Here is a 14,828-nt window from a genome sequence, read left to right as displayed (position 1 = left end):
AACTGGTAGGTCCTGCGTTCGAATCTCGCGAGTACGGGATCGTGGGTGCGCACTGCTGAAGAGCCCCGTTGTAGGGCGAAACGGCCGTCCAGTGCTTCCAGGTTTTCCATAGTGGTCTAGCTTCAATTGACTCATGATTTCAACTTTGAAATCAATCATTTATCACATTACTTATGTCTATATATTTATTCTTTGAATCGTGAATAGACTAGTAACTAATCTCAATGGTTTGAATACATTTACATACATACTCATTTACACATACTTGTGATTTAATAGTTTGATTGAACTTACACAACTAATACTGTTATTAACAAATTACCTATAATTTAATTATACTTTTCATTATCCATACTAATATCATCATTAAAAAGTGTATTGAATTAGAATGATAATGCATACAACTAAACAGTACACCTATTTTTGATAAACATTCTCATTTCGAAAATATTTATAAAATTATTAATATTTTAAACATAAGTCGGAGACATTATAAACATTGTCTACTATCGATCGCTAGTGTGTCGCATGGAAACTGCATGGAACCTATTTATTAGAGACTTAACCATATATATATACCTTAATAATACATATGGAAAAGGGATGAGAATATAAAAGTCATCTTTGCTTAGTATTAATGTATACAGAAACATTATTACGTGAAATTCACTGATATAAATCATTTATACAGTAACGAATTTTAGTTTATCAGTCTCAAAGAATCGACTATCATTAAACTTGTTTTACATTATAAAATTACACTTGATGAAGAACTAGTTGAATTGAAAGTTATGATGTAGTTTAAATTCACTTAGTATTACTCATTTGAATCTTCCCATCGATGTTTAGGACTGACCAGTTGCAGGCCTAAACATCAATGGGAAGATTCAAACAAGTAATACTAAGTGAATTTAAACTTCAATCCATTGCACAAGTAAGTGGCTAACAAGACTCAGTAACTGAGTGGATAAAGCGGTGGGATTTGAAGCGAAAGGTACTGGATTCGAGTCACAAAGTGAACATCAACTCTGAGATGCAGATGTATCCAGATGACGAGTCCCGAATAGGACGAAACGTGTGTCCTGGATTCCACTGCTAGCCACTATCCATCTTTGCTTATGATGTAGTTGTTGATTATAGATTATTTTACAACCATTAATGTAAATTCATTATCACATTTAATTTAGATTTGTTTTTCAGTTCAAATTAGAATTCAGATAACAATCAGTATTTATTTGTGAATGATTCTAAATTAGTAATGCCTTCATAATTAAATTACAAAGCTTTCAAAATAATACTTTATCTAATTCATTTTAAATAACTGTGTGTTATTATTTAATCTTTCATATGAAGTATGGCTAAAAGACGAGTACATGGTCTGTACTTTAACATTGACTTACATTACTTCGTTTAATTAACTTGATCTAAACAAGATATCCTTGCGGTTTTATTAAAAGATCAAATCGTCTATTGTTCTATATACTGAAGTAGTAAATAGGTACCTGCGTATTAAATAACGATCTAGACACATTATGTTATAAAGTATAGATAACAAACTTTTTGAATGTAGAAAAATGTTTATATTCTGACTATGAAAACTTAATGGTTAGAGTATCACCTCTGAGAGAACAGTTCATTTTCTAGCAGTTCTTATGCCTAAAGGCCTTATGATCCTTTATCCATTATATCTGATAAATAATGTTTGTAACAATATGTTCAAGAAAAATCTGCTGTCATTTAGGTATTCAATCATTAAAATTTATAGCTACGTTATATTTCTTCATCAAAATTGTTCCATCAGCACAAATGAATAACGTATTTATATAATTACCCTTTGTACATCAGTATTATAGCTTATTGAAAAAAAAAGAAAAATACTTTCTACCTTTTAGCAACAAGTGATTAATTTTAAGTTTGTATGTAATAAGATATTAATCAGAAGTTTTGTGAAGATTTCAGTTTTTTCATAGTTGAAATCGTGAGTCAATTGAAGCTAGACCATCAGGGAAAACCTGGAAGCACTGAACGGCCGTTTCGTCCTACTGTGGGACTTCTCAGCAGTGCGCATCCAAGATCTCACCTCTCGAGTTTCGAACCCAGGACCTACCAGTCTCGCGTTCGAGCGCTTAACCACTAAACCACTGAACCGGAATCCGATGGTGTTAATGTCTAACTTTAACTAATCCACGAAGTTGAGCAACCGTTCACCAATTGTCTTCAGTGAGTTGATATCTCACAACAGACCTGGTTGAACTCCACTGGTCATTGCTTCTCATTAGAAGTTTACAGAACAAAACATTTCAGAAATATTTGATACTACTTTTAATAAAATTCTCATTTCTTTACATAACAGTATTGATATATTCCTTTTTTAAACTTTTCTCTGTTTGTTTTTCTTTTTTTTCAGAAACACTTATTCTTTCTCATATTCATAAAAATCATAATTCTTCAACACAAGATGATAATATTTCAATGAATCATGATAACACTTTCTCATCAAATTCTTATACATTTAATATTCAAAATCATCGTCATTAATTCCAATCACATAAAATCTAACTATTTTACTTATATTTTCAATAATAAAACCTAGTAGTAGTATATATAGTTAGTAGTATATATATAATGAATGTAAAATTTATTTATGAAATGATATACAATATAAACAAACCTGTTCATGAATAATTTTTGAATGATGATTATTATTTATTGGTACAATGATTTCTGTAAATGATACAATTGGTGATATTGTACTAATTGGTACTGAATGATTATTGATAGAATTTAATGGATATTGATTAAATGGAATCAATGGTGTTGAATAATTTCTAGAATGAATGAGTTTCGATTGTTGATTATTGATAGAATCTTTAGGTTTATGATCTATATTATCGGTAGTTTTAGTAATATTAAATAAATTTTTATGATGTAATGAATTAGTTTTATTGAATTCATTCGTTTTTAATGGTAGGTTGTTTAAGTTTTCTGAAACTAGACGATTAGTGATGATTTGAGTTTTCGATTCACAACGTAAACCTTTATAATTAGATGAACATATACATAATGGTAAGTCAGTAGCATCTATATTTGGATTGTTCATGCATAATCCATTATTTAAACAATAATTTTTATGGTTAATACATTGATCTAATCGACATATTTGAAGCTTTTGATCCATGTAATAACCTAAAGTTAAAAAAGGTTTATTGGAAAGAAAATAAAAAGATAGTTTTCTTTGAAGAGTTGAATGTTTAGAGTGCTCAGAAATTAACATCATAACTCTATCTGAAATTGAATGTAGAACCAATAACTTTGGTTGTGACTGATTTAACTTTGGTCTATATAGGACTTTTACGCTTCATTCTACTTTAAAAATTCTGTATCCTCATAAATGTTGACTCTTTAACATTTAACTATTGAAAATCAGACCCTAAATACCCTGGTACGGCCGAGAGTGGGAAGGGCCCGCCCCCTCTCTCGAAACGCTCTCACATGGCCATGTGTATATAGCCTCTGCCAGGGAAGTCACACTCACTGCCTTCTCGTGGCATTACTGTTGTTTACGAAATTGAGAGGACGAAAAGCCAATGTCCGGCTCTTTAACCAGGTTGGTGGATACGGAAAGTCCACCTATGGGAGTTGGCAAACCCTGATTCCAAACAATGGTGCACATAGGTTCCAGTATCCTGATGAATCAATTGTTGGTCACCGGCTACCATGGGACTGCATCTCCTTACGATGTTGTACTGCCTTGTTGATCAGACCTTTAGGTCAAAGGCTCGGGGTGTGGCCTCCTAAAAAAACCACCTGTTTCGGTTTTGGCACCCGGGCAGTATCACAGCCCTCACACAAATCAAATGAGATTTGTGTGGCGCATATGTATTTGGTACCCGTTTGTACCAATACTTATGTGTTTAAATAAATAAATAAATAAAGTATCAAGTTATACACCTACTGCATTATGATTTTCAATCTTGATATGATGATTTATACCTTACACAAATAAGTATTTCTACCCCAATAAGTAATTATCTGTCTAATAAAAGTTCAAAATTCTCATCTATTAACTCATCTTAAACTATCGGGTAGCTAAAATACTTCACATTTTCATGCCTAGGGTGATAAAGGTCAATCAGTGTTTTAAATATTGAATTTGGCGATTGGTTGAAGTTAGGTATTAACACTCTTGGACGTCGGCCCAGTGGTCTAGAGGTCCTAGGTTCGAATCCCGCGAGAGTGATCGTGGATGCGTACTACTGAGGAGTCCCGTACTAAGATGAATCGGCCATCCAGTGCTTCCACGTTTTCCATGGTGATCTGGCTTCAATCGACTCATGAATTCAACTGTTAGATTATAGAGTTGCATTTATTGTTCTCTAAATATTTTTGTGATAAAAAAGTTATTAAGGGAGAGGATTTCATATTTCTCCTTGCGTCATTATTTATCTGCTTTGTTGTAGGCAGCAAACTGAATTTATCGATTGTGATACAATGTCACTATACTCGTGATGAGGAGCATATACCTCACTTGTGTCATGTACAAATCTCCTCAGTGGCCTGTCAAGGCACATTGGAAACATTGTTGTCATTACATCTTTGATGATTTCACCGTAGTCTCCACGTTATGTCTATGCAAAGAAATTTATAACTTTACTACATCATAAAATATATGAAACAATAAGTCATATCGGAACTTTCAGCAAAGATGCTTGGGTAGCTAGCATACTTGGTAATTAACTGAAAGCACTATTTTATATCGACCTTAAAATTATTGAATAAAATAATCACTGAACTTATCTGTGTAAAAAAAAGTACATAGATTCATTACAAACATGAAATAATATTAGAAATTTACATTAACTTAGATAAACTGATTTAAAATGTTCGCACTACAACTTTGTCATTAGATAGATGCTTTCAAAAGTTTCGGCGTTTTAGTTAGTTGTTTGATTTGATTGTATAACTCTGCAATAGTACATACTCATGTCACCCTATTCATTGAAGCCATAACCTTCAAGTCATGTGTAGTGTATATACTACTATTGAATGATTTCAATACATTGAATTCATATGTTTAAAATGGGATTGTTTTCATGCATATATGTACATATAATATTTTCAATAATAGTACCATTAAGAAGATCATAGATAAAATGTAACTAACCTGGTTTACATAACATATTTCCTAGATGATCACATTGATATTCTATAGCTTCAATATTACAGAATTTGTTGCATAACTTTCCGAAATAATTTGGTAGACATAAATATGTGACATGAAAACGAACTATCCTGAATTAGTTTTTTTTAGTGACAAAGAAACAATAACAAGTAAAACTCTTTTTAATACATTCCATTTTACAAAGTGAATATTCATACTTAAATAAAATTGACCGCTGACATTTTAATACTGTAAACTATGAGCATCTATTGAACGAGAATTGTAGATAAATGTCACTATTTTGATGATATATTTAGTTGCCGAAATTTCAATAACAAGCATCGTACATGATGTATCAGGAATACAAAACAACAAAATTATCAGTTTGGGCACCTGGGCAGTATCATAGCCCTCACACAAGTCAAACGAGATTTGTGAGGCGCATATTTATCTGGTGCTTCCTTTTACCAATATTTATGTGTTTAAATAAATAATAAATAAACATCAAAACGAGACAGATTCATATATATGTACATTTAAGAAATTGTATTAGAAAAAATGTAAAACCCCACAGATCTTCCTTCTGCCTACTCTTAACAGATTGTACAACTTTTTTTGAAAAAGTACCAAAGCCTCTACATCAGTTTATTTATGTCATTGTGTAATATTAGGAACTGAAAACTTTCTTAGAACATAAGACAACTCAACTGTATGTGGACGATGTTTGTAATCTACTGCATATCAACTAAAGTTGAAGATATTCACAGTTACAGTCCAGATCAGTAATCTAGATTTCCGGTATTTACTATAAGACTTGAAGAGCATGGATTTAATCTAGTGTATTATCACAAATGCATACTCCTTGAAAGTCCTAAACTAGAATTCCGCAACTACTTAATATATCCTGAGATTTTCAATATCTCTATTCAACACTGAAATCAGTGCTTGACCTTAATTATTGTTTAGATTGAACAAAGTTTTACAAACCATCCATTATGGATATTATTTTGGTTTGTCGAGAACTAATTAGTCATTTTAGAGTCGTTATCCATGTAAAGATAAACAATTAATTGACGGTTTATTTATACTTGTTATTATGAACACTAGTCATTACTTTTATTGTTTATGTATATGCATATACGATTCTCTTGTACGAAACCGTCTACAATATAACTAGAGAGAAAACTTATTTATTGACTAGGTTATCAAATACCTTTTCCAAAATAATCATTTAAAAGACTGGATAAGTTGTTAACAATTCAAATACAGTAATAAAATATGTAAACATCTATGATAGTCTTTGTAGCTACCTCATAAAATGAAAAATCTATTCGTATAAATAGACTTATATCATCTTTATTCACTCCAGTGTTTAATAAACATTGACTCACAAACTATAATAAGCGAATAAAAATGTTCAAATTAAATCATATCAGTTCTCAAGAGATTAGATAGCTTACTACTTAAATAGTTGTGAATTGTTTGATTGCAATAATTTAATTATCAAGCTTTAACTACCTCATTAATTCATATTAGGAACTGTGACTAGCGGGTTCATTGATTATATTTATTTGTAGTTGCATGACTTTATGACCCTGTATAATTGCTACTGAAAAGTGTTAATACACAATAGAAATGTCATTTTCATTGATTGAGTGATATAAATATTTGAATAACCGAATACGTTTACCTGGCTATATCAACAGCTGATAGTAAATATAAGTAAATGTTTCCTTACTCATTACTATTATTATAATTAGTGACTGACTATTATTTGGAAAGTGTAATCTGTTTGCATGTTACTCAGCAGCTAGGCCAGTTATCGTAAGTGATATGTTGCCACAGTCAAACAAATCACTTCAGGTTCAAATAAAAAGTGAGATCTAATGGGTTTTCTGCTTAACTTACTAAGGAAACAAATATACACTATTGGTGGAAAACTATGCATAATTTTCTGAAGATATATTTATGAGTTCACTGTGCATATATATTGTCGATTTCGGTCAGCCAGTAAATACCTTCAACTCACTCCTGGTTCTCACACACTAGCTATTTGGAAGTGTATTCATTAGTATCGAACAATTATATGATAAATCCTTAGATGTAATGCTTCGTGTGGTTAACACCCTCCATCATTAAAAATTTAAAATGCACGTTTAGTATTCTCTAGCTTCCAAACATCTTTCATTTTGATAGAATCCCATGACTAATATACTTAAGTTTAAAAACTTTAAATTGATTAGTGTTATTTCCTGAAGAGAATTATGAATGGTAACTTTTGGGGACTATTTATGCGCCAATACGATATGTATATTTCCTACTATATAATCGCTAAGTAACTTAACTATTCATATTCATGTTCCTTTTATTATGAGCTTTATTTTGACCCATAGACTATTACTATATGATTTACCATTCTTCAGTTATCCCTAGTCTATTAATTAATGTTCCCCTTATTCACAGCCACATATGGCTGAACCTTGTACAAATGTTATTTTCTATTTTATGGTACGATGTGGTCTGTTTGATTGGTATATAAATTTGGTATGTTTGAAATATAACGATTCATACCGCAGGGGCTGAGATTGGTGTTCTGAATTTAACTGGCTGGGCTAGGCAGGAAGCAGGAATGACAAGTGCTCTAGACTGCTCGTACGGGTTTCATGTGTCACTGATCTGATCGATAATTCGCTGCTCTCTAATAGGCGGGTACAAGATAATAACAATTGCCATCACAAGTTATAACAATTAGAAAATCAATTAGTTTATACATTTACTAAAATAAAAAAAAACTTACAATGAAAGATCAGATGATGTGACAGATAATTCCTTTTCTTCCGCTAAACGAAATTCTGTATTACGAAGTTGTTGAATTTCCTGTTCACCGACTTTTTGCACTGTAACTTTTAATTCAATTGGATTCTCCTAGATAGAAATTGAAATCATCCGTAAAAATGAAATAATCAAGATTACAACAACCAAGTTCAACTTTATTATTTATAGGTTAGAATTATATTACATAGAACTCTTATGACGGCCTACATTGAAAAGTCGTGCATGGAAGTTAGATCACAGGTTGGTTTAGAGCAAACCATTTAGCTTAGAGAACAAACCTCCACCACGATCATCCACTTGAACTTAGCATATTCTCTGACATCTCAAGATTTGGACTTTTTAGATGATCTAACTCTTCTATCCTATACACAGTAACAAATGCAAGTAAAGACAGTCAGTTTAACAGAAGCGTCTGCAGCAGTGGGTTGAAACATACACAAGATAAAAAGCAAGATCTCAAAAACACAACGCAGTTAGTACATTACATTAAACTGGCGTTCTTGAATAACTACTTTAATGTTGTATACTTAACTTACCATTTACAAAGTAATATTTGATTTGTGCATAACTTACCGTTAAAATTGTGAAAGTGAGTGGTTTAAATAAATTGTAATCGTGAGGTATGTTGTTTGATGCTGCATATTTGAAGTTTATTGATGAAAACCTCTAATTTACGTTCTGTGTGATACTTTACTTGTCATTAAGATCTTCAGAAATTTTAGTTTAAGTCGTTACATATAAGATGTTCCAACTATAACTTCTGCCTGAATAATGTAATGCTTCGATTTAAGATGGTGGTTGGAGGTGGTGCCAAGTAGCACGAAACCCGGGTCTAGGGTTTCCTGTCGACCACCTCCAACCACCATCTTATCTCAACATAATGCACGCAGTATCGAGCCACCTAGACTTTTGGCCACATTGCAACTTGATTGATAGCATTCGATCAGCACTAAGAAGGACTTGACACGCATGACATTGATCACCACCCAGTGATCAATCAATTGTGAATGCTTTGATTTGTTTGAAGGATTTTTGTCTATTGATGGGCTATAATAAACAATCAATCTTTTTATGATTTTAAACTAACAAGACTATTACATGTTTCGGATAGATTAAAAGTTATTCGTACAAAAAGAATTAAACTCTATTTTATTTTCATTCAAAAGTAACTTACTACAGATGAGACTAAAAAACTTATTGACTCTGGTGGTCCTTGAAATGCACAAGTTGTTTGAGTAAAACGAGAAATCGGGCCAGTTAGTTGACATCTGTATCAAAGAATTGAACAATGTTTCAGATATTATATTGGATACATTTTACGATTTATCTTATCATGTATCGAAAAACAATTCGCTTATTTGGTTTAAAAGAATAACCATTTATTATCTTCACTAGACTTATTAGGTATATTTAATCGGACATGTTTTATTGAAGTTGAATTTGGGAATATATCCAGGTATATTCAATTGACCTTCTCAGTAATAGTAATATTATAACTTACATAGTTCTGAGCATAAGATTTTATCTAAATCACCGGGTAGTTTGGGGTTTTAACCTTGAAGGTGATGGATTTTAGTCCATTTGTCCAATATATTTATTCTTTCATAAAAAGGAATATGCACATTTTATCGAACTTAACAAAATAGTCCATCCAAACAACCTTACACTGACGTAATGCATCATTTCATCAGAACATGGGTAATGAACTCTAAAACGACTGTTGTCTATATGACTGTAGTTAAAACAAAACTATAGATCTATTGAGAATAATAAGGAGGAAATCTTCCATTGTTAAGATAGTTTTCATTGTGGGCTGATTCAGCTAGAAAACTATTGGATGACCATTTAATTCTAGTACAAAAGATCTCATCAGCACACAGAGTCGAACCAAAAACTTTCAAGCTTTGTGTTGCATTTTATACCTTGAAGTCGCTGTATCAGCACCCAATGAATGTCCTTTCCTGACAAATTTCAGACTAGGATGACTCTTGTTCAGGGCTTTATGTCTTTCAATAGTTCTCATGTCTACAATTATTATCTTCAAGTATTCGAATTAGCTTTAAACTTACAATGAAATAGATGATAATCGTTATATCGAAGAATTTGAGAAACATTCATGTACTATAATATCGTATATATAGAAAAATTTATAAACTTACTTCAAGCAAACTTTGATCACCATTTTTAAATGATGCCATTTGACTGATGAATCATATTCCTGTTTAGCTTTAATAACCTTAATAACTAATTAGCTAAAACGATTATTTGATTTAATTCATGATGATAATGCATCGAAACACATAGTTTATTAACAACCGTCACATAAAGTTTTATACTCCCCTATAAGATTTTGCGTTATTTGATTATTGGTATTCTTGTCTACATTTTGGTCGTGGCTTAAATGCACTTGGTTCGATTCTATATGTGAATAACAACATTGAGGCCCAAGTATAACTAGCTACCAAGTCCTTAAAGTAGAATGAGATATTCTTCCTGAATTTCACTGCTTACCGCAATCCATCTACTCATCTCATATGTATAACAATCAATACAACAGAGAGAATAAACATTTTTAACAGACTTACTGATTGGTAAATTCTCCAGCGCATATCACAACTTTGTAAACAGTATCATCGCATTCTGTGCTGAAATCAGTGCTAAGACCCAATTTCAGTGTAACATTCGCTCGAAACTATTCATATAAAAAAAATTAATGATTGACTATTCTTTCAATATTAAAACTATAAACTGCTTAAAAGAATTCAATATAAATAAAACTCATTTCCCAAAATGATTTATAGACGTTTTGTGCAATACAAACGAAACATTCACTATGAATTGGCATTATATGTAAATATACCAAACATCGAACAGCACTAAACTGTTGTTTCATCCTCGTTTGAAACTACTCACTGGAGTTAACACATGACCTCATATAAGATTAAGTGAATTTTCTATAGTCGTATTAAGTGCCCTTGATATATAAAGATATTTGATTTAGGGACAAGGCAGTTTACCACTCATGACGGTAGATAAATATCGCGCCATATCACAGATTGACCGGAATCAGAAAAGTTAACGAATAACTTCCAGTTCAACAGCTAAAGAAAATCATTTCAAAAAGGATATAGGAAATTTTTCCACTATGAAGAATTTCAGTTACAGCAAACTTTCAATCGTACCCTAAAAATATAAGTTCACATTCAAATAATTGATGTTACTTTCCTAAATTAAAAGGTATCAGCAGTTGCCTAATAACCATTTTCATTGGTTCAGCTTATAGAAATAATGAAATGTATGGTATATTTAATAAAACTTGTCGATTGTATACTATATCTTCTATTACGAAGCAAATTCGATTTATTTAAATAATAGTTACAGTTTAGTCATTTAAGAGTAAATTCTGAAATTCCCAAGGCATCAATACTGAGTAGGTTTTTTTTAAATAACCTATGAAAATCAATCAGTCGTCAAATAAATGTCGCAATCTAATAGGTTAGTTGATCTTACTTCATGATAGGAATCTAAGTGTTTCGAACTAACAATATCACATATTACTTGAAAGCTTAACTTATACTATAGGATTAGTTCAGTGAGACTAAACGTTTTACTGACGGATATTTTTATTATCAGAAGGGGTTTTGTGGAGATTCAGTATTTTCACTAGTGGCTGACTTTGAGAGGTAAACCCAGGAGTTCTAGTGAAAAGGAGTGACCAGTGGAGTTCAAACCACGTCTGTTGTGAGATATCAACTCGCTGAAGACAATTGGTGAACGGGTGCTCAACTCCGTGGATTGGTTGGAGTTAGACATTAACACCATCGAATGCCGGCTCAGTGGTCTATCGGTTAAGTGCTCTGGAGCGAGGCTGATAGGTCCTGGGTTCGAAACTCGAGAGGTGAGATCTTGGATGCGCACTGCTGAGAAGTCCCACAGTAGGACGAAACGGCCGTTCAGTGCTTCCAGGTTTTCCCTGATGGTCTAGCTTCAATTGACTTACGCTTTCAACTATGACGGATATTTGATAGCGAAATTAAAAATGATGTTTGTAACAAAATCCTGATGTATAAAGAGATCGCTTAACAAAACCTTATGCATCACTACTGATATAATATTCTGAACAAGAGAATGTATGCTAATACTGAGTGGCTTTCTAACTAATATTTTGGTGTAGTGAGATTAGATTTTAAATAACATGCATCTCTATGTATCAAATATAACAATATTTTGAATAGCTTAGATATAAGTATCGTTTGTTTGTGTGTGATAAGTGATAAGTCACAAACTTTGTGACTAAGTTCTGATCAAATAATTGTCATCATTACTATGATTACAATATGACCTATTGACTTAAGTATAATCATTATTACATAATCATGAAAATATGTGGATAACAATTATCTATACATCATATCAGTTATTTCACCATGACCACTATTTGCGACAAAGTAATTACTTAATAAAATAACTGTACATTTAATTCGATATTATAGTACTTTGTATCTAACTAGTTAAATGAATGAAAATAAACAATACATGATACATAAATATATACAAACGAAGATTGATTCAATCAATTTATACCCATTTTACTATAGTAATAATTATTACTGTTATTACTATTACTATTATTATATTGGCTTAAAAACGGTTACTCACCCAAATATCATGACTGACATATAAAAATGCCTTTGTTTACAGCATGTACATAATTTACTAAACTGTCAGTATATGAATCTACATGTCTAAATATTTGAATGCTTAGAGATAATGGTTCTATAGTTAGTGAGTGAACTTTATGAAACCATGTTAGATTGTAAAATATGAGTCTAGATTTTTTTTAATTGAAAAATAACTTTATTTATAAAAAAAATATGGCAAAACTGTCAGACAGAACTCATGGCTATTTAGTGACAGTTTTCACAATTGATTGATCACTGGGTGGTGATCAATTGCATGCGTGTCAAGTCTTTCTTAGTGCTGATCGAATGCTATCAATCAAGTTGCAATGTGGCCAAAAGTCTAGGTGACTCGATACTGCGTGCATTATGTTGAGATAAGATGGTGGTTGGAGGTGGTCGACAGGAAACCCTAGACCCGGGTTTCGTGCTACTTGGCACTTGTCAGCAAGGTGTACCTGTAATCTTGAGGGAACTGGTGCTCCCTGACGGATTCGATCCCGTGTCGCTCAGCTTCATAGTCAGAGACGTTACCACTGAGCTATCCGAGCTGCGACCGAACTCCTGTAGGATTGATATGTAACCACAATTGATTGATCACTCGGTGGTGACTAATGTCATGCGTGTCAACTTTCGTCTAAATTTGATTGAATAGTTTCACAGTATTTAAGCGTCAAGTTGATGTGAGACATTAAGGAGGAAGAATGTATTTGTAAAATCTCAGCTAATGAATTTGAAGTCAGGTAAAATGTTAGATTTACTTCAAATCTATTCGTTGAGATTTTACAAATACATTCTTTCTCCTTAATGTAGAAATAATAGTTACATAATCTCAGAAATTGAAATAATTACGTTTCGTCCGGAAATCAATCAGTTGATTTCAACCATTTCCCCTAAAGAAGTTCAGAGAAGTCTGGTGGACGTAAGTTTGGAATTTATTTAAATTTCAATCGCTGAGATTACACAAGTATGATTTTTTTCCATATTGTTTTCTGAGTACTCGATACCAAATTTCTGACAAACTATATGTCCCCATTTCGATAAATGTCAGTATAATTTAACTACAAAACTTTTGTAAACCAAGGAGTTTTAGATAGTTACCTAATCTTACATGAAGTTTTCACCAGTGAGTTTTCACGACCACTCAGGATCTTCTAGTGTTATAGCAAACATGAGGAAATTTGATAAGTGGGTTAACAAGTGAGACAATAATTCACTAGTGACAAATCGAATGAAGATTATGCATTATATTCATAAACTGACTGAGGTCGAATTAAAATAGATAATGGAATTTCAAATGATATAGTGGTTACTGTAAAACCTTAATGTGATTCTATCCATGTGATTTGGGATTTGTATTGTTAATAGATTTCAAAAACAAAACAACTGCCTAGTGATCACTTAATTGACAACAGTTATCTGACTAAAACTAACTCATTGATGAATAAACCTTCTTGAAAATATACAAAATCCCTTCACGAAAAAATGCAACCAAGCAAAACTGAAACTTCACTTCCCATTGAAACCAAATCATTCAATCATCAAAAAAAACATAACAATTTCGAGTCTAATTAATGATCAATGATGGCTGTTTTGATGCATCCATAATATTTAGTCACATGGAAACTGTTTTTCATTTGTTACCAATTTGTGGTTAAGCCAACAACAAAAAAAACAATACTAAAAAATAATAATAATGAACCATTGATATGTATGTATGATTGTATGAATAATTTACATAGAATGCTTGTTATAAAAATTCTATTTTATTTAATGTTTTTATTATGATGTTCCAATTTCCTGTTATTCAATATTTTGACCATTTATAAAATTAAACCAAATAAACACAGAATGTTTTAATGAAACTTTATTTTGTATCTTGACCTGTTTTATACATAAATTATTATTAGTTCATGAATAGTTAAGTAATGGGGTTAGTTTAATTACAATCTTTATTCGTTTAACACTAATACAATCTATGAACCATTAACCATATAAGCAAAGATAGATAGTGGCTAACAATGGAATCCAGTTTGACGCGCGTTTCGTCCCATTTGGTTGTCGTCAGTTGGATGTATCTGCATCTCAGAGTTGATGTTCATCTTTGCTTACAATGCTTGTGAATTAAAGCTATATCGAGGCAATACGCACAG

General features: G+C 31.8%; 1 protein-coding gene across 1 annotated transcript in view; it reads right to left on the bottom strand.

The window, feature by feature from the left end:
* Positions 1 to 10,194, bottom strand: part of Smp_175270 (hypothetical protein) — a gene marked incomplete at both ends in the record, with an annotated part of 14,407 nt that extends 4,213 nt beyond the window's left edge. The window contains 7 exons of the mRNA XM_018792394.1: positions 2,672 to 2,883; positions 3,037 to 3,186; positions 5,165 to 5,292; positions 7,959 to 8,086; positions 9,171 to 9,264; positions 9,919 to 10,034; positions 10,156 to 10,194. Coding sequence (XP_018644429.1) covers positions 2,672 to 2,883; positions 3,037 to 3,186; positions 5,165 to 5,292; positions 7,959 to 8,086; positions 9,171 to 9,264; positions 9,919 to 10,034; positions 10,156 to 10,194 — 867 coding nt within the window. The remainder of the gene's footprint in view (positions 1 to 2,671; positions 2,884 to 3,036; positions 3,187 to 5,164; positions 5,293 to 7,958; positions 8,087 to 9,170; positions 9,265 to 9,918; positions 10,035 to 10,155) is intronic.
* Positions 10,195 to 14,828: the final 4,634 nt, after the last annotated feature.

This window comes from Schistosoma mansoni (genome assembly GCF_000237925.1).
Source record: "Schistosoma mansoni, WGS project CABG00000000 data, supercontig 0312, strain Puerto Rico, whole genome shotgun sequence".
NCBI classification, from domain to species: Eukaryota; Metazoa; Platyhelminthes; class Trematoda; order Strigeidida; family Schistosomatidae; genus Schistosoma; species Schistosoma mansoni.
Note: the sequence above shows the minus strand (reverse complement) of the source record. Positions and strands in the feature narration are given on the sequence as shown.